The sequence below is a fragment of the Porites lutea genome, chromosome 8 (genome assembly GCF_958299795.1).
Source record: "Porites lutea chromosome 8, jaPorLute2.1, whole genome shotgun sequence".
Taxonomy (NCBI): Eukaryota; Metazoa; Cnidaria; class Anthozoa; order Scleractinia; family Poritidae; genus Porites; species Porites lutea.
In genome coordinates, this window is record NC_133208.1 from 5,796,718 (window position 1) to 5,814,719 (window position 18,002).

General features: G+C 40.9%; 2 protein-coding genes across 2 annotated transcripts; one reads left to right on the forward strand and one right to left on the reverse strand.

Annotated features, from left to right (window-relative positions):
* Nucleotides 1-490: 490 nt before the first annotated feature.
* Nucleotides 491-10,534, reverse strand: LOC140946506 (sodium-dependent phosphate transporter 1-like). The gene is made up of 9 exons (XM_073395635.1): nucleotides 10,169-10,534; nucleotides 9,148-9,375; nucleotides 8,081-8,166; nucleotides 7,611-7,707; nucleotides 6,421-6,663; nucleotides 4,929-5,274; nucleotides 3,921-4,106; nucleotides 1,891-2,081; nucleotides 491-537 (listed from the first exon to the last, which is right to left on the reverse strand). The coding sequence occupies exons 1-9, from the start codon at nucleotides 10,377-10,379 to the stop codon at nucleotides 491-493; spliced, it is 1,635 nt and encodes a 544-aa protein (XP_073251736.1). The 5' UTR covers nucleotides 10,380-10,534.
* Nucleotides 10,535-14,512: 3,978 nt separating this feature from the next.
* On the forward strand, nucleotides 14,513-15,598 carry LOC140947000 (uncharacterized). Its single transcript, XM_073396081.1, has one exon. The coding sequence runs from the start codon at nucleotides 14,513-14,515 to the stop codon at nucleotides 15,497-15,499; it is 987 nt and encodes a 328-aa protein (XP_073252182.1). The 3' UTR covers nucleotides 15,500-15,598.
* The last annotated feature ends 2,404 nt before the right edge of the window (nucleotides 15,599-18,002 follow it).

Consider the following 18,002-nt stretch of genomic DNA (forward strand, 5'->3'; position numbering starts at 1 on the left):
CATTTTTTGGCAAGCGAAGCTAGCGGCGAGAGAACGCGCGAGAGCCTCTCACTTTCGCGTGCCTCACGCGTGACTTTTCGCAGATCTCCCAAATGGGGAGTTTACTCGCAGGTTATAAGAAAGAGAAATTATCAATTACAAGTCAAGATCATCCATGTGATCATAGACACCATAATTTTTTTCATCCTGAACGTGATCAGGAGTTCAATCAAATTATAGCTACATGACTAGACTACGAGTAGTCCCCCATTTTTCCTCAGGATAGTAGAGCGAGCGAAACGCGAGCGCGCGTGAAAATCACCCCACGCGAGAAAAGGCGACACGCGGCGGGGAGAGAGGAAAATGCTCCCCGCCGCGTGTCGCCTTTCGCTTCCCGCGTGGGATTATTTTCATGCGCGCTCGCGTTTCGCACGATCTACTATCCCTGAGAAAAAATGGGGGACTACTCGTAGTCTACTACATGACCGACGTATTTGAGTTATATCATCTTTCACACAGCTTCTCTCAATGCTGCAAACAGTCCCGCTGATATGAGACCTGGAATAAATGCAAGAGAAAGGCTATAAGCGTAAATACTGACCAAAATCACTTTATCGGTTTCTCGGTTGTCGTAATGGATGGCAGTTAGTGCCTCTGATTGGTCGTGCCGCGTGGGAAATTTGCTTTAACCAATCAGAAACACTATCCAGATCTTAGTAGTAAACGTCATCAGTATGGAGTTTCTGCGCTCGTTCCTCAGACTTCATTTTGCGGTGAAACCAGAGGTGGCCTTGCAATCTCAGGCATGATACCCAGGTACTTTTCACGCGCGGTTTCCGGTTTCGATCAAAAGCCTGCTCGTGGCTTCCGCCTAAGGCCGAAGACGTGCCGATCGGCGGCCGACCCCGAAACATCTCCGCCGCACTCAATCAAAACCTTTGCTACCCAGAGTACAGGCTTGACTATCGGAAACCCAGTTAACTTTGTGAAAGGTTTGAACCCAGGAGTCATTTCAAAAGTAGGTTGAGTTTGATCGTCCGGGTGAACGTAGTCTTCAGATGACTACCGCACAGGTTGTCGAATTGTCAGTCACTGTCAACAACAACAGTCCTATTCAGGACTACGTTCATCCGGACGATCAAACTCAACCTACTTTTCAGTTAACTTTGTTTTCGGCTCCGTTTAAGGACCTTATCACATGCGGGGCAAAATTACTGAATGCTGATTGGCTGAGACAGAGGGCATTTTTTCTCAATTAAGAGGGCACTTTTGGTAATCAAGAGGGCATGATTACTTGATGCTGATTGAATATAAGTTGCTTGGCAACGAAGCGTTATTACCGATGAAATTTTTTTGCAACGATGGATGCCCGTTTCGTTGAAACCGACGAAGACTTTATTGAGAAACTAAAGCACGGTAGCAAGCAATACCTAAGACAAGGTGAAGACAACGAGAACGGTAAAAAAACAACAACAATACATCTAATTAGCAAAAAATAATTTTTGCACGTGTAGCACACTTTTTTCTAATTAGCCAAAACAAAAAACAACTTTGCACGTGCAAATTTCAAGCGTATTTTCAAAGTTTTCCTAAAATTGCCCGAGTCGCGAGGGCACTTGCGATTTCTTGTTTATCACATAAAGGGCAAAAGTTACGTTTGTTTTGACATTTTTGGCGGCACAAAAAGGGCTCCATCGCGTGGACATCGTGCGCGAATGCAGTTCCCTAAAACATTTTGCCCTTTATGTGATAAACAAGTAATCGCAAGTGCCCTCAAAGCGACTCGGGCAATTTTGGGAAAACCTTGAAAATAAAAGTGAAATTAATCCTTAATTGCCCATGCGATTACATATATAAATTGCCATTCTTGGTAAACGAAAGACACTGATTCATTTAGAGTTTATTACACACCTGCTACTGGCATGGTCACAGCCCAAGCCAATAGAACGTTCCTGAACAAGGACCAATCAACAACTTCTTTGGACCGCACCCTTCCGACCATAACAACAGAACCGACTTTACAGTGGGTAGTACTGATAGGAATACCCAGGTTTGAGGCACACAGTACGGTCAGTGCTGAACCGATCTCTATTACAAAGCCACTGCAACCAAAATCAAATCAAACACATATAAGCCACATATGTCGGATTCCACTTTGTCGGGAATCTACTAAGCTGTATATCACCAATGCTATACCTATTACCGTATTCGTTTGGTTTCTCATAATTAAAATACCGTAAAATTTCGAAAATAAGCTCCGGGGTTTATAATTTTTGAAGGCCCTTTTTGAGGAGCTTATATACGGAGGGAAATCGGCTAGGCTTATACTGGGAGGGGAATTTACGTCTCAAATCGATTGGGCTAGCTTATAGTTAGAAGGAAATTTAAGTCAGTAATTTGCAGAGAGGTTTTACTGAAACTCGCCTTGAGGACGCAGATCGCACTAAAACTCTGCCATGCAAGTACTTTTTCAAAATGGAACGAGGAAATCCAAGCCAAGAGTTAAGAGTAAACTACGCAAACAGTAATATACTGTGACACGTTTTGACTGGAGTCATTTGGCACACGTAACAGTTATTTGGCAAATGCAAAAATTTGTGTGTTACTGTACAGTTTTTGGTTTGTTTTATTTTGAATTTGAGGGCAATTTCCAAGTACGAGCCCCGGGGATTTATATTTGGAGGGGCAATTTAACGGAGGGTTTTTTGCGTTACGAGTTTGGGGGGCTTATTTTCGGAACATTACGGTACATAAACAAATACCTATCGATTAAATAACAACTTTAGTTACTTAGAGACGAAAAGGTGATGCTTAAAAGTTTCAAGAACTGATACTCTGTGATTCTCTAAGAGTATTCATCTAATTGGACACACTCTAAATATGGAATCGGTATTTCGGACCCCCATTTGCTTCAACCAATCAGAAACACTATCTAGATCTTAAGTAGTCAACGTCATCAGTATGGAGTTTCTGCAGTAGTTGCTCAGACGTCATTTGGAGGGGAAACCAGTGGTGGCGACGGGAAAATTTCTCAGGCTACCTGTGTTTGAGTTACTGTAATATTTAACAACTACTCCTCGAGCCCGAATGGGGTGTGAGTCAATAGCCCATGAGGCCGAAGGCTCTAGCTCTAGATAATATTTATGGTTTGTTCAAACAAAATATAAAATCGTATAATGCTAAGAGGCGAAGGCAACGAGAGAGGTGAAAAGACAACAATAGGTCTAATTAGCAAAAAAAGCAACTTTGCACGTGCAGCACACTCTTTTTGTACATTTCTTTGCCGTTGTTTTGCACGACTACAACATGAAACTTCCAGAAACTTCTTAGTTACACGTTTTATGGAGGAACTGTCGTACTTGTTCTTGTTCACTTTTTTATCACTGCCGCTCATTTTCACCTTCGTTGCCGCAAGCATTTCCCATTTTCTCACTGCCGCTACAAAATTTTTATGTTTTTCCTCCAACAAAAAATGTTCCCTTTATTTTTAATCTGTCGCACTAGCTCTCTGTCGCTCTTTTACTCGTTGAGCTTTGCTGGCCTGTCGCCTACTTTGTTTTTTTCCCTGTCTTTCTCTATCTCTATATTCCAAATTCGTGGACATGACAATTAAATGTAAGCCCAATACTTTAGACAACACGGATACAGAAACAATTTTCGCTTTCCGTTTTCCTCTTTATTGACTCTTTAGTTGTCTCTGCTTCACAAGACACAGGTGGCTCTGCGAAAAACACCCTAGAAAAAAATGCCCTAGACGTTTGACCGCAATGGAACCCATGGCGTCGACGCCAGGACTAGAACCCAGACAATATTTTTTAGATTCGAGAGCTTCCAACACTGCACCTTTCCCGCTACCCCCACCCCATCAGGGTCTTGAGCGACTTTTTGTTTCTTTGATGAAAGGTGCCAGAAAATTAAGGTTAAAATGTACTGCACTACACCTTGATGGAGTAATTGGAGTAAGATCCTCTCCTACAGTTTTGATGACGCGACGCCCCCAAACAAACAGACCGATACAAATCCCAAGACCTCCGTAGACCAAAATCCAGAACGGGATCAAAACCTTATCCTGAATTATGCCTGATGAGAAGATAACCCATAACGAGATCAACGGTCCAATGGCATTGCTGAATAAAGAAAAAAAATAAAATGACCGTCAGTTAGAGGGTTGATACTAGCCTGTGTAGAGACGTCCCCTCCCATGATAAGAAAAAAAAAATCCGGGAAAGAGACTCTACCAGATTTTTTTTCTTTAGGAGAGGGGTCGTCTGTACACAGGCCTGGGCTGAGTTGTTCAAAGCATGGTTAGCTTTAACCGTTGGTTAAGCAGTATCAAAACCAATACGTTGTCAAGGGATTAAACGCTGGTTAACGCTAACCATGCTTCGAGCAACTGGGCCCAGATTGATATTTGATGTGGCTAAATGTAATTTACGCGAGGTTTAACACGAGATAACACTAGCCAGAGGTCTCCATCACTAGTCGTATCTGGGGCGGTCTTTGGGTATTTGCAGGGCTCTAGTAATTTTACAGCGCTTTTGCTGTGGTCATGAATCATTTCGCCCACGTGGCCATCGCGTGCAGTCACTTAAGCCCTTTTTTGCAAGCTCTCAGCCCTTCCTTCCCTCTGGGATGTCCTATGGTAAGTATCTCTGTGAAACTCTCCACTCAAGCTTAGGCTCTCAGTGCAGTGATGATACCTGGTGGCTTCATCACCTTCCGCGCTGACTTCCCGCTCTCTCAGTTTAACCAGGCATCTTCTCCATGCCCACACCCATCTATTGACCATGGGTTTAATGAAGTTTAGTTTCAGAGAAAACTATCCAGATCGAGATGAACTTAAAAAATAAAGCTAAAATAATGATGGCAGTCACGGTTTCTCGTTTGTATCGTCACACCACGAGATTTCATCCAGGAAAAGAGATATATCAAAATCAACACATTATTACCTGACGTCATTGCCACCGTGCGCAAAGGCTCCAAAAGCAGCCGTCAAAATCTGCAAGAACGCAAAAAGTTTACCGGTCTTGGGTTCGTCTGTGACTTGCTTCCTCGCCTCCATTAGCAACGACATTCCTCGTGATCTGGCCCGTTCTATCTGTGCCTGGTTGGGCCCTGTGCCATTCTGTTCACTGCTTTCTATCAGCACTTTAGAGTCACTGGGAGACGAGGATGAGAAGCGACGCGGTGTTGGCTCTGGAGATGGGGGAACAGGTGCCGACTCGTCTGACCGAACGGTTAACGTGACTTCATCATGTTCCTCTTGGTTGGATTCATCATCGGGCTCATTTGTTTCTTTGGAATCTGGGGTTTAAACAAACACGGTGGAACCCGCTTAACCCTTTAAGTCCCAATATCAAAATACAAATTCTCCAAACTGATCTCCATACATTTCCTTTAAGAATTAGTTGAGAGAATTTAAAAAAAGATCACGGCATTTTCTCTTTGGTGATCATTTGTTAATTCTCATAACTGTATCTCATGACATTGTATGGATATCGTTAGGAGAAAATTGTTGTTGGTCACTATTGGGACTTAAAGGGTTAAAACAGACACTAAGCTAAGGGGACCAAACTGTTGTTAAGTAATGGCAACAGGACTGAGTGGAGTCCAATTCGGTCTGTAATCATTCGAGTGATTTTTTCTTTAATCACGAGTACGATTACAGACCAAATTGGACGACACGAAGTTCTGTTACCAATTAAACTTTAACAAAATTTGTGATACAATAGGCTATTTTTTAAATCAAAACACAAGAAATTCGAAATTTTGTTTTGCTAGCAGTGAAAAAAAAAGACATTTAAGCGCGCGCGTGATGGCGCGTACTGTCCAATTACTTTGGCATGACGCGTACTGTCCTATTAACTGTCCAATTAAGGCTGAAATCAGGGCAGTTGATAGCCAATCAGATTTCACAATTTTGTTATAGTTATGATTACGTAGAAAACAGAGAACACAGAACATCCAAACCTCATAGAGTAACTATCACCTGATTTCCCTCTTAAAATAATCACTTAACAAAAAAAGCGATCATGGGAATAAGGACATAATTACTAAATGAAAAAGGTCTTGATTGCTAAACAAATTCTCATTATTAGGAACATAGGAAATGATAGAGGACAGTTTTAGAGAATAGACACAATCACCAAAGGGACAGAGCAAAGTGTCCGCTGTATTGAGAGATGTAGGGATTGTGTGAAGAAATTGTGGGTTAATTTTGCCTCATACGCATGCCCGAACTTCGGAAGCCGTATTAAAATGTGGCATCAGCAACAAAAGTGTAACTCTCCATTAAGAACTAAGGCTCAGGCGGTTTTGGTTGTTTTCGGCGAGAGAGTGACGAGAATAGGTTTTACTAGCTTCAAACGGCGGTTTTCGGCCAAAATTCCGGTGGCGAATAAGTTAATTTAAGGATTCACGGCTTTCTACAGCTGTACCTACCATTGGGGTTCTTTTCATCTGAAGTTACCCCATTTTCAGAGCAATTTCCTCCTTTGGTAAAGGAAACAGTCCTGTCTTGACGTGACGAAGCGGTGCCGTTGTCGTCATCACCATATACTTCTCTGACAATTTTCTTCTTCAAGTATGGACTAACAAAGAAGTGAACGATTAATGCGGCTAAAAGGCCTCCTCCAATTGACAGGATAAGTACACCATACAGAGGGATCCGGTCAAAACGCAACACTGAAAGAGCAAAAAGGGTAGGAACGTTTAGTTTCGTATCAACGGCGACTACAGTAAAAACGTCACTTTTAAAATGAATTACCATTTGTTCCGAAACTTGGTCGCGTTTATTCCAATTCGATGAAAATGTCGAATGTAGGCGAGTTGAGAAGTGATTTCTTGGGGTCCGCACGCAAGTTTAGAAAGAGAAAGAAAAATTCGTCGTCGCTTGTTTACGTCCTCCATGGAACGTAGAATTAGGTATTTTCACGTCGTAGTCGTGCAGTGACGGCAACGAAATGTACAAAAAAAGCGTGATACACGTGTAAAGTTGTTGTTTTGATTAACAAACCAATTGCTTTTTTGACTTTCTCGTCGCCGTCACCGTCGTTGTTGCTAAAGCTCCCTGTTACTGAGTAGTAAAAAACAGTCTTTTCTTGCAAAAGTCAAATTAGGAAAATTCCCTACTACTAGCCTGCGTTCTGTTTGTCGAGCGCCCAATTGAGCCCCAAGGAAACCGTCAGCTACGTCTAATACATGCAGTCGAACTTCCTGTAAGCGCCAATCAGCCAAGCTGCGAGGATTAAGTGGTCAGTTACGAGAATCGAACCATAGCGGGTATCGTCGAGAAGAGGTTGAAACATATCCATTTAAATGTAAAATCATGGGTTCATAAAAAAAAACTTTCCACAGCTTTAACTACAAAGTAGCCTGCGAGTTTGTTTGGCGAGAGGGGAAAAAAGCTGCGCAAAAGGGTGTGAACGAGCGGCGATAGCAAACGAGAGCTACAAAAGCTACAGAGTAAGGGGGATGAAGCATAGTCCACATAACAGGCGTTATTTCTTCGCGTTTTTCAGGCAAGCGTTTTTCTCGCGTGTCTGGCGCTCCTCGCTCGCTTCGCGATTGCCTTCACACGCCTGAAGAACGCCCAAAAAACGCCTGTTATGCAGGTTTGATGAAAAAAATACCGTGAGATCCTTTGTAAAACACAGAGAAAAAGTTGATAGCGATTGTGAAAGCGTAGAAGATTGGAAGCGACTTTAGAGCAATTTCAAATGACATCATCTGAAATACAGAAACGAAAAAGAATTAAAGACACATTTTATGGGCATAACTTCTGCTAAATTTTGGACATCTAGCTCATTTCAACTCAGTATTAGACCAATAAACACTAGAAATTTGTTTTAAAGATTAAATCTGAGGTGAAGTCATTAAACGGGCTTTGTTATGCTATTTGCTTTTTTTGTAAAGCTATGTGTCTTCGCATTATTGAATTCTAGAAATAATGGCCCAGTTTTGTTATTTAAGACTATAATTTAGGCATTAAAACTGTTTTCTGTCGTCTGTTACTACAGATGACAAGGATGGACATGGATTGAAATTTGAAAAAGTTTGGCAAACTGTTTTAAGTTTTAATGCCATGCCTGCACAAACCCACCTTTGACAAAATGAAGCGACGAATGATTACAAACAGGACAGAGCTTACAATTCCTGACATGAGAGGAGAGATAACCCATGATGCAGCTATAACAAAAAAGAAATGAAGCTGTAACATTACATGCACACATATTTTCTAGTTGTCTGTGCATCATTTAGACTGTTATGTAATGTGAACAAGTAAAATTGACACTTTGGATCATTACACGTTTCTGGGAAACTGCCCCACCTACCCCTCCCCTAAGCCAACATAAACACTTACTTCTCACTTAAGGCAAAATGGTGGCTTAGGGGAGGGGTAGGTAAGCAGTTTCCCAGTTTCCAACATTTTTATGTGTAATAGCCCTTTCCTGTATTCCTTCAAACAATAAGAAACCCAGGGAGCCAGGGGGGATAATAATGGCCTAGATGGGGAGGCTCCGCCCAAAGGGGTACCTTTTTCAGGCTTTAAGTATATGAAAAGGGAGGGATTTCACAAGGTGAAGTATAAGAAGGGGAAGGGAAATCTGTCAGTGTGGTCTGTGCAAGGACCTAAAAGGGCTGACAGGTACAATTTATGGCTGTGAAAAAGACCAGAAAACTTCCTTTGTTAGTGTGATTTATTCATAGTTAAAAGACTGTTCATTTAGAGCATTTAAAAGGTATGCCGTGTTCTTAACTAGTTTGTGAAAGGGGGACCACTTGTCAATAAATGTTATACAAAAGAGGCACCTTTTCTGTCCAAAACGGTAATATATGAAAGGCTAAGGGGTTGAACCTTTGGGCAGAACATCCCCGTATAAAACTTTATTGAGTACATTACCATTTTTGTATTTTTGCTTTTTTGCAAGTTCTCATATTTAACTGTGCTGTTCGATGTTTTCAACTGACCTCATTTTTGACAGAGTTATATTATAAGTATAAAATTTTTGGTGAGCTTTAATTTATGAGGACACCAGCTTATAATATTTTCTATGCAATGCAGACATCTCAGCTCTGCATTGATGGCCAACAAATAATTTATAAAGGTGTATTGAATTTAGGTGGTCATGTTCATATACATACCCTAGCTATTAAAAATAATCTCACCGATCATTCCAAAAGTTTTCCACTGAATCCCTTTTATTCCATGTGCCACTAATGCATAACCCATCGTTGCTCCCACAACACTATGTGTCCCAGAAACAGGAAGATTAAAGAAGGTGGCAACTATCAGCCAAATTCCTGTCCCACTTAAAGCACTGAGAGAACCAACCATAGCAAGCTGTTCCGTACCATTAAAGGAATTAATGTCTATGATGCCCTTTCGAACTGTATCTGTAAAATCAAATTTGAAAAATTTGAAAGATATCAGAAGATAGTTCAAACAACCACAACAATTACTGAACATGCTTCATTGAATTACAAATTTATGCATGTTCACTATTTTAAAAATTAATCCTTTGACACAAAACAATTAGGTTCAAATTGCAGTAAAAACAAAAGGGTTTCTTATGATAAACTTCTTCTACAAAATATGAACAATTATTTTTACATTGGTACACTAAAAAATGTTCTTTGCAAGAAAATCAATATTAATCAATTAACAAACTTCAACAAGAAATGACCTGGACTCCTGGACGTATTTTTATCTTTAAAAGGCCGAAACAGACCAAAAAAATTGCGAAGGAATCCAACCGTAAAGCGAGCATCAGTTATCCGCCTTTTATGCACATTCCTTGACAGCAATGTTTATGCAGGTTCTCGATAATTGTCAAAAATTGGCGCTTATCGCATATAATAGGCTGAATAGTTTTGATGAAAAAAAATTTCTAATTTTCAAGGTCATAGTTTACATTCGCCATTGAACCGTACATAAAAACCAGCGATCCACGCACGTGGAATGCGGCCAGTGAAAAAGATATTAATCCGCGCTCTTCCAATGAAAATACCACCCTTTAATCGCAGCCAGATATGAAATATAATATGAATTTATTCTGCTGGGGCAAAGCGCTGAACTACTGTCGTTTTTTGCTATATAGAAGGTTCAGTATTAATTGCATAACATAGGCTTATATAAAGCTTGAGCACAGAATATAGTACTGCTTATCGCGGAGCCCTTATCGCATACCTGAAACTCTTGCCCCAATAAGAATAGCTCCAGCAAGCTCAAAAATGGTGGCTATCACACAAGCCTGTCGTAGAGTTAATACTTTGGCTCCAACAGAGGTCCCAAACGAATTTGCTACATCATTTGCTCCAATACCAAAAGCTAAGATGAAAGCGACAATGAAACCGACCACAACAACCCACAAATAATCGGAATCGTACGGCTCCAGCATTGTCTTTTTCCAGCAATCTATGACATGTACAATAAACAATTCAATTTAAAAGCGATGGGTTCGCTTTAATTTTTGCAGAACTCCCAGTAGAAGAGAGCTTTAGCACTCTCCAGTTGAACGACCAGCGAGCGAAACCCAGCTTCTCGAGGGGTCAAGCTTTTGTCCAGTGATCTAGGGACAGTGTTCAAAAGACTATCACCAGTCAACTCAAGCCTGCTTGTGAATGGTGCATCTGCAGCGAGCCTCAGCAACCAAACAAATACAGTTTCCAAGTTTAAGCTCTCAAAAAAGGTCGGTGCAGCTCTACTTGAGGACAAGTTGTATATCATCGATTCACGAGGAGGTCAACATGCAGCGCGCGCAATGCTTCCTGGTTAGTATCTGGACACAGACCAACGTCACACATTCCTCCCCAGGGGCAGGAAAGCGTGACGAACTGAAAATGAAACTTGGAGACAATACCCCTGAATAATGAGAGGCTCTCGCTTGTTCATACTAAATTTCCGACAAAAAATAGCGAATTGTAGCCCTTAACATTTCCCAAAAATCTTCAAACTCAAACGTTAATATTTTTGAGTACAGTTTTTATTGTTCCGGAACGATCCTAGTTTGCACTTCATCTATTCTTTAAACTGTTACTTGTACTAGTAACCATGGCAACCACTTTGACAGCTCCAATCTTTTTATTCAAACTGAGGGAAGCGGGAAGGACCTCCTGGACCGTCGGCAAGCATACGCGTCTTTAGGATTTTTTCAATGATGTCGCATCCACTCTTTCTGTTTCCCCAATGGCCTTTGAACCGCCATTAGGATAGTACCGAACGGGCTTCAATCTATTCTACGTGTGCCAACTTGTACCACTGCTGCATTCATCCTCCAGCCACTGCCCAAAAACTGGAATTTTCTTGTACTAGTGTTTTCTAGGATTCGGCCAAAACCCATGTGAACCTTAGGCGCAGTAGACTATTGCATGAGTACGGCCATACTGATACCCAGCGTTCTACTCCCCTTCTTGAACATACAACCTTGCCAAAGAAACTCACCAACATACTTATTTGCTATTTCTTGGTTGTGAGTGGACAGATGGATGGAGTAGATTTGTAGTTGGTGTTGACTTTTCGAAAACGAACTATCACTTTCTCCCTGTCTCCAACCTGGTGTCCAAAATGTTGAATATCTCCCAAAGCAACGACCCTACAGAAAAAGCCCAATGCAGGCCCGCTTCCCGCGATTGTACGGAAAAAACAGCCAGTAGGCGATATCCAAGAAATTGTTTTGCTCTCCATTGAGGACGTACACTGGCACCACATTTGGATCTTGACTACGAAAAACGCTTTTTAAGCTAACGGCTTGATTCGAATTAAGGTTTACCCAAATAAACCCTTACACGATATTTTCAACTTTTGACAAGGACCAGTTAGGAAAAATCCATCAAATCAAAGAGCTCCTTTAAATTAGTAAGATTGCCAAGTTTGAAGTGATTTCTTGAAAACTAACGAATATATAGTTCCTCAAAGACGTCGCGAAATTTTACAGACGTTTCAGGTGTGGGCCTTTCCCAGTTGCCCCTCACCATAAGAACGTCTGTGAATTTTCTAAACTTTGCGAAGCTAAATCTTTGCTCACTTAAGACATATCACATTCGTTTTTAACTACGAGGATATAAGTTGTATGTTCTGCTGTGAATGTAATTTTAGTTAAAGAAGAGTAGAGTAGAGTGGTTTATTCATAACTCCTGGCAGCTAAGAGCTGGATAACAGGATCGTGCGCAAATTACACATAATTAACATTTATCTTAGGACAAAAAGTTTAAATAGCTCACAGATACAAATTCTGACAATCTTTTTGTCTTACACATTTTGTTATCATAGTTCCGGCAGCTTCGTAACGAGTACGAGTGAACGGTAGTTACCCTTCCACTCATCAAGGCCAAACACAGGGTTGGATGAACTTGCCGAACATAACATTTGAACAGTATTATTTTAGCATGTCTAGACCCCATATAAGCGAGCTTGTACGTTCTCTGCGATTTACCTCGATCGAACCAACAGAGCTGAATTACGTCAGGCCAAGAGAAGTGACCCATGCTGAATTACCTGAGTTGTCAACGAGCTAACTACGTGAGAAGATATAACATATTTGAAGAGTTCCAGTTCTGTTGATGTCTACTTTGCTCTACGGACAAGTTACTAACGACCCTGTACCTCTGGCATTGTTTGTCACGTTGGCCGCGCAGCCCAGCAATGTGTTCATTACCGAGCTTGAGTTATTCTAATTATCCCATCGATTATCTGTCTATTTATCCAGCGCAACGCCGCGCATTTCGTGAGAGTTAAAGACAAAGAACACCCAAAAAACCTAACGTCACAAATCTTAGACAATGAGAGACCCGCCTCAGCCTGTCAAACAAGAGAATTATTAAACAGTTTCTACCTATGACAAGTATACGTGGTGCCAATTTTCTAGCATTAACATGGGTTATGAAGTTTCCCAAAGCAGACTAAAGCTCGATCGAATTCTCGTCCCAAAAGAGGTCCTACGTGAATCCATTGCACAGCGACATAAGCACCTGTTCAGAGAGAGATAAAGGAATGACTATTCCATACTTTTGAAGCAGCTTCCGCCACACTCAAGGAACGTTATTTCAGCCCTGATAGATCAATGTTAAGTATAAGGGATAAGTGTAGAAAAAAACACCGTTCCAGGTAATCAGGTTATAGTTCACATAGTTCGCAGACGAAACACGAAAAAGAATTCATACATAGAATTGCAATTGTCATGACACTCATTGATGTTTAAGTACCGTTTAGTCTAACCAGCTAATTTCAAGTTGTGCCTCAAAGATATATCTTGGAGAGACAAAGTATACAAGCAAATTGTGACAGATCAAAGTGAGATCAAAGTTCACAGTTCTATCATTGATTCATCAGTTTAATACGAAATTGAAGCTATTCTTCATCAGTGCCCTTTTTCAGTGTGCAAGCGTTATACGTATTTTATAATTCAGCACTTTCAAGAGGACGTCGAAATTTAGTAAGGTGAGAGGAATGCGGTAATGAGAGATTTTTCAATGTATTCTTTGTTTGCCTCGAATTTCATATCTAGCTTTAAAATATTTGCTTTGAATTTGTTTTAGCCGTAATTAAGCTGAATTTGCGTTAAGATATCGATGTTTTATGCCATTTTATCACGGTCTTTTGTTTAATTTGCTTTGTGTTCGCTAATTAATAATCGTAGAAAAGTCAACAGTGTTCCTTAACAAACAAAACTAAAATTGCCAGTTAGTCTTTTCAACTGTACACATTTATTTCAATGTTGAACTTTAAAAGAATGATAAATTTTAATTTCTGAATAATGGTGTTCCTTAACAAACAAAACTAATTGCCAGTTAATCTTTTCAACTGTACACATTTTATTTCAATGTTGATCTTTATAAGAATAATTAATGTCTGATGGTTATTTAACTTTAGTCCATGTTTAGTGATCTTACAACCAGATGACAACTATTCATAGTAACGCCTTTCGTATAGTTGTACCTCGTTTTAAGAGCAATTTAGCTATATTTATTTGCGAATATATTTTTCATTAAGTTGTTAGTTAAATAGAGGCAAGAGGTGAATTTTGAATATGAAAGGCTTTGCTGTCTTGCAATTTTTTGAAACAGATGGTTTTTTTTTTTTCGCCGTGTACTGTCAGACTTATTGCCATTTGATCCACTAAAGAATGAAAAGTTGTTGGAACAGCTTGGAACCGAAGCTTAGTCCTGTTTAATCTACTGCTTTACCAGTTAGCGGTTGATCCCGGCCCTACAGAAAAGTGACGACTCTCCTCCGGAAGCGAGTTGCCACATGATTTGAGTCTGGTGTCCCCAGTTTTATCGAGAGTTTAGCACCGAGTTCCAGTTGAGCCTTAAATTCGTTTCAGGGTGGAAAAAGCGTCCGTCACAAGAATTAGCCGGGGGGGTCAAAGTCAATCAAAACGATGAAATATTTTAAATGAATATTTTATAATAAAATTTACAGGTTAACAGGGAATATGGTAAAGTTGAAAGCGCAAATACGAGAGTCACTAATGAAAGCTCTTTCGTTCAAGCGATGATTTGTTTGCTTTTAATTTACTTTTATAGCTACACAATGCCAATCAAACAGTTTGCTGTCCTTCTCCTCACACTTTCCACGAGTTTTTGTGCCTATCCCGGCGTTCCAAGCAAGATAGCTGAGCTGATATACAATTGGGCTCCGTTGGTAAAACTTGCTGAGAAAGAGGAGTTTCGGCCATCTAGTGTTGACTACTTCTTGGGACAAACTAAGATGGAAGGGTGCAGTAGCCAACCAAAGCCCACGCGCTTAACAGTCTACAACCTCCAGAGATGCAATGGAAACAGTTACCTCACCACCAAACAGAGTATTAGCTGCCCTTCCTGCACTGACCCAACTGTGTTTCGGGGTCAAGATCCGAGTGGCGTGCCAGTGTACGTCATCTATCGAGAGCAAAACAATTTCTTGGATATCGCCTACTGGTTGTTCTTTCCGTACAATCGCGGGAAGCGGGCCTGCATTGGGCGCCTTGTGTGGGGTCGTTGCGTTGGAGGATATTCAACATTTGGGCACCACGTTGGAGACTGGGAGAAAGTGATAGTTCGTTTTCGAAAAGTCAACACCGACTACCAAATCTACTCCATCTATCTGTCGACCCACAGCCAAAAAATTACGAAGAAGTATGTTGGTGAGTTCCTCTGGCAAGGTGGTAAGTTCAAGAAGGGGAGTAGAACGCTGGGTATGTATGACGGTACTCATGCAATAGTCTACAGTGCCAAGGGTTCACACGGAATCTGGCCGAGTTCTGGAAAACACAAGTACAAGAAAATTCCAGTTACAGGGCAGTGGCTGCAGGATGAGTGCAGTAGTGGTACAAGCTGGCACACGTGGAATAAATTGAAGCCCGTTCGGTACGATCCTAATGGCAAATACGGCGGCGAGTTTAAGTTCATTGGGTTCCAAGGCCATTGGGGAAACAGAAAGAGAGGTTGCGGCCTAGGGGGCTTCATCAAAAAGATCCTAAAGACATGTATGCTTGACGACGGTCCACGAGGTCCTTCCCGCTTCCCTCAGTTTGGATAAAAAGATTGGAGCTGTCAGAGTGGTTGCCATAGTTACAAGTAACAGTTTAAAGACTAGATGAATTGCAAACTAGGATCGTTCTGGAATAAGAAACATTGTACTCAGTATCTAATAGAATATTATGCATTAGAATATCGTGTTTTTCGAAAGCTAAACACTCAGCAAATAAAAAAAGTAAAATATTTGAGCGAACATAGCGCGAAGTTAATTAGGCTTTTGTTATTAAACGATATATAGGTAAGGGTAAAGGTTAAAGCGCACACGATCCAAAGGTCCAAACGACCGGAGCTTATCCCGGTTTCCTTAACATGAAACATGCCTAAGAGTATTGCTCCCGCTGGAAGGCAAGCTAGTCCATCGCAGGGTTACTTCCCAGCAGTATGTCGCCGGTACCCGTTTATACACCTGGGTAAAGAGAGACAAAGTGGAGTAAAGTTCCTTGTCTTAGGAAACAACGCGACGGGCGAGGCTTGAACCCCGGACTTCCAGATCCTTTTTTTTAAAATACAAAATTTGTCCAAGCATTTGACACTTTTTTTCCCAAATGTCGATTTACAAGAAAAAGCCGCAAGATTATTGGACTAGCACTAAATTTTAAGGCTTTAAAAGCCGAAGCATTTTTTAAGTTAATTAACTGCTTGATTCGAATTAAGGTTTACCCAAGACCCTTCCGCGGCATTTTCAACTTTTGACATGGACCAGTTAGGAAATGTCCAGCAACTCCGCTACAAAGACCACCTTTAAATTAGTAAGTTTGCCAAGTTTGAAAGTGATTTGTTGAAAACTAAGGAAGATATTTACAGACGTTTATAGACGTTTTACAGACGTTTATATGGTGTGGGCCTTGCCCAGTTGCCCCTTACAATACAAACGTCTGTAAATTTTATCTTCGCTCACTTAAGACATATCACATTCAAACTTGGTAATCTTACTAATTTAAAGGCCTTCTTTCTGGCTGCGTTGACGGACTTTCCCTAACCGTTCGCGTCAAAAGTGTACTCAGCTAGATTTCACCGCAAAATATCGACATCTATTGATCTCTATTTCCTTAACACCTTAAAAGCCTTTGGTTACCACAGTTACGAAAACACTCTAGGATGGCCATTGTTACTCATGCTAGAAAAATATCAAAGAATTAGAACGTATTCTTGATAGTCTGCTTCACAGATGTTCTTTGTGTCGTCGATCACGCAACGCTCCTCCCACGTATTCAGAATCGGTTTTGCACTTTTTAATATCTCCTGACAAGTAGGATTGGGGAACTAGTTCGGTTTGGGTTATCAAACGATAGAAAACACGTAAATGAAGCTCTTTACTTGTTGTTGGTGAAAATCTTCGCGGTAGCAAACTTTATTTATATCTTATACAGTGGCGGATCCAGACCTCCTTCAGATAAGAGGCGGGGGGGGGGGGGGGGGTGGGAGCGGTCATCCAGACCCCCAGGGGCCCGGCCTCAAAAAAATTTTTGTTCGGCTGTTTTGGTCCACTTTGGTCTAAAAATAAGGGGGCGCCAGGGGGCCCGGGGCTATCCGCTGGATCCGCCACTGTTATAACGCAGTGTAGAAGGACCAAACCGAAATTATGGCACACTTCCTACGTTTACACAGGTGTAGGCGGCCAATTCATGTACGACAAAGGTACGAGCATACATGGTCATAAGCTGCCTTTGAGCAGAAGTGTTTCAGATGAAAAAAGGGGCAAAGGTTGATGAGACAAAATCGAAAGTTAATTCAATCGTTGCTAGAAACTATATTAGTAAAATCCAACTAGTGGTCTATTATCAATGCTGCGTTCTGATTGGTCGACCTACTACTAGGCTATACGTTATAGCCTACTAGTAGCGAAAAGCGCCGGCTTTGAAAACCAAAACAATGGCAGCTGAATCGCGTTTTGCTACCTTAAGTTGTTTTGTCTTGATATTTTTGACCAACTAATTGGATTTTACTAAAACAATTATCTCTGTCGCCCTCATTGCCTCTAAATCAATAGCCCATTCGGCCTTCGGCCTCATGAGCTATTGACTAAGAGCCCATTCGGGCTCAAGGAATAATTGTTAAATATTCACTAGTTGTGTAGCATCCCGATTTTGAGCTTACTGGCTCATAGCCAGTAAGGCTCTATGCTATCGTCGGTGTAAGAATGAACGAACGAATGAATGAATGAATGAATGAATGAATGAATGAATGAATGAATGAATGAATGAATGAATGGTCATTTCTATTGTTCTCGTACGTGCAGTAACACGTGACCTTAGGAGCCGAAGGGACTGGGTTCGGTACCTGCTATCTCCCATTTCTTCTTCTTTTTTTATCCTGTTTCATAAAGCGTTGCTATGACAAGAAGTTGCAAGAAGGAATTTGATTGTTCTTACGACTTTTTAAAAAGTTCAAATAAGATATTAAGCTCCGTTATTTTAAAAAACGTAAGGTGTTTGCGTTTGTGAGGAATGGTCTTTCAAATATCGTATTACAGAAAAAGTGTTTTGTTTTGAATCGAATTCGTT

Coding starts and splice junctions, on each gene's coding strand:
- LOC140946506 (XM_073395635.1), bottom strand. CDS start 10,379: ATGCTGGAGCCGTACGATTCCGATTATTTGTGGGTTGTTGTGGTCGGT. Junction 8,167..9,147: donor GAAAACTTTTGGAATGATCG/GTGAGATTATTT, acceptor TTTTTGTTATAG/CTGCATCATGGGTTATCTCT. Junction 538..1,890: donor TGTGACCATGCCAGTAGCAG/GTGTGTAATAAA, acceptor CATTTATTCCAG/GTCTCATATCAGCGGGACTG.
- LOC140947000 (XM_073396081.1), top strand. CDS start 14,513: ATGCCAATCAAACAGTTTGCTGTCCTTCTCCTCACACTTTCCACGAGT.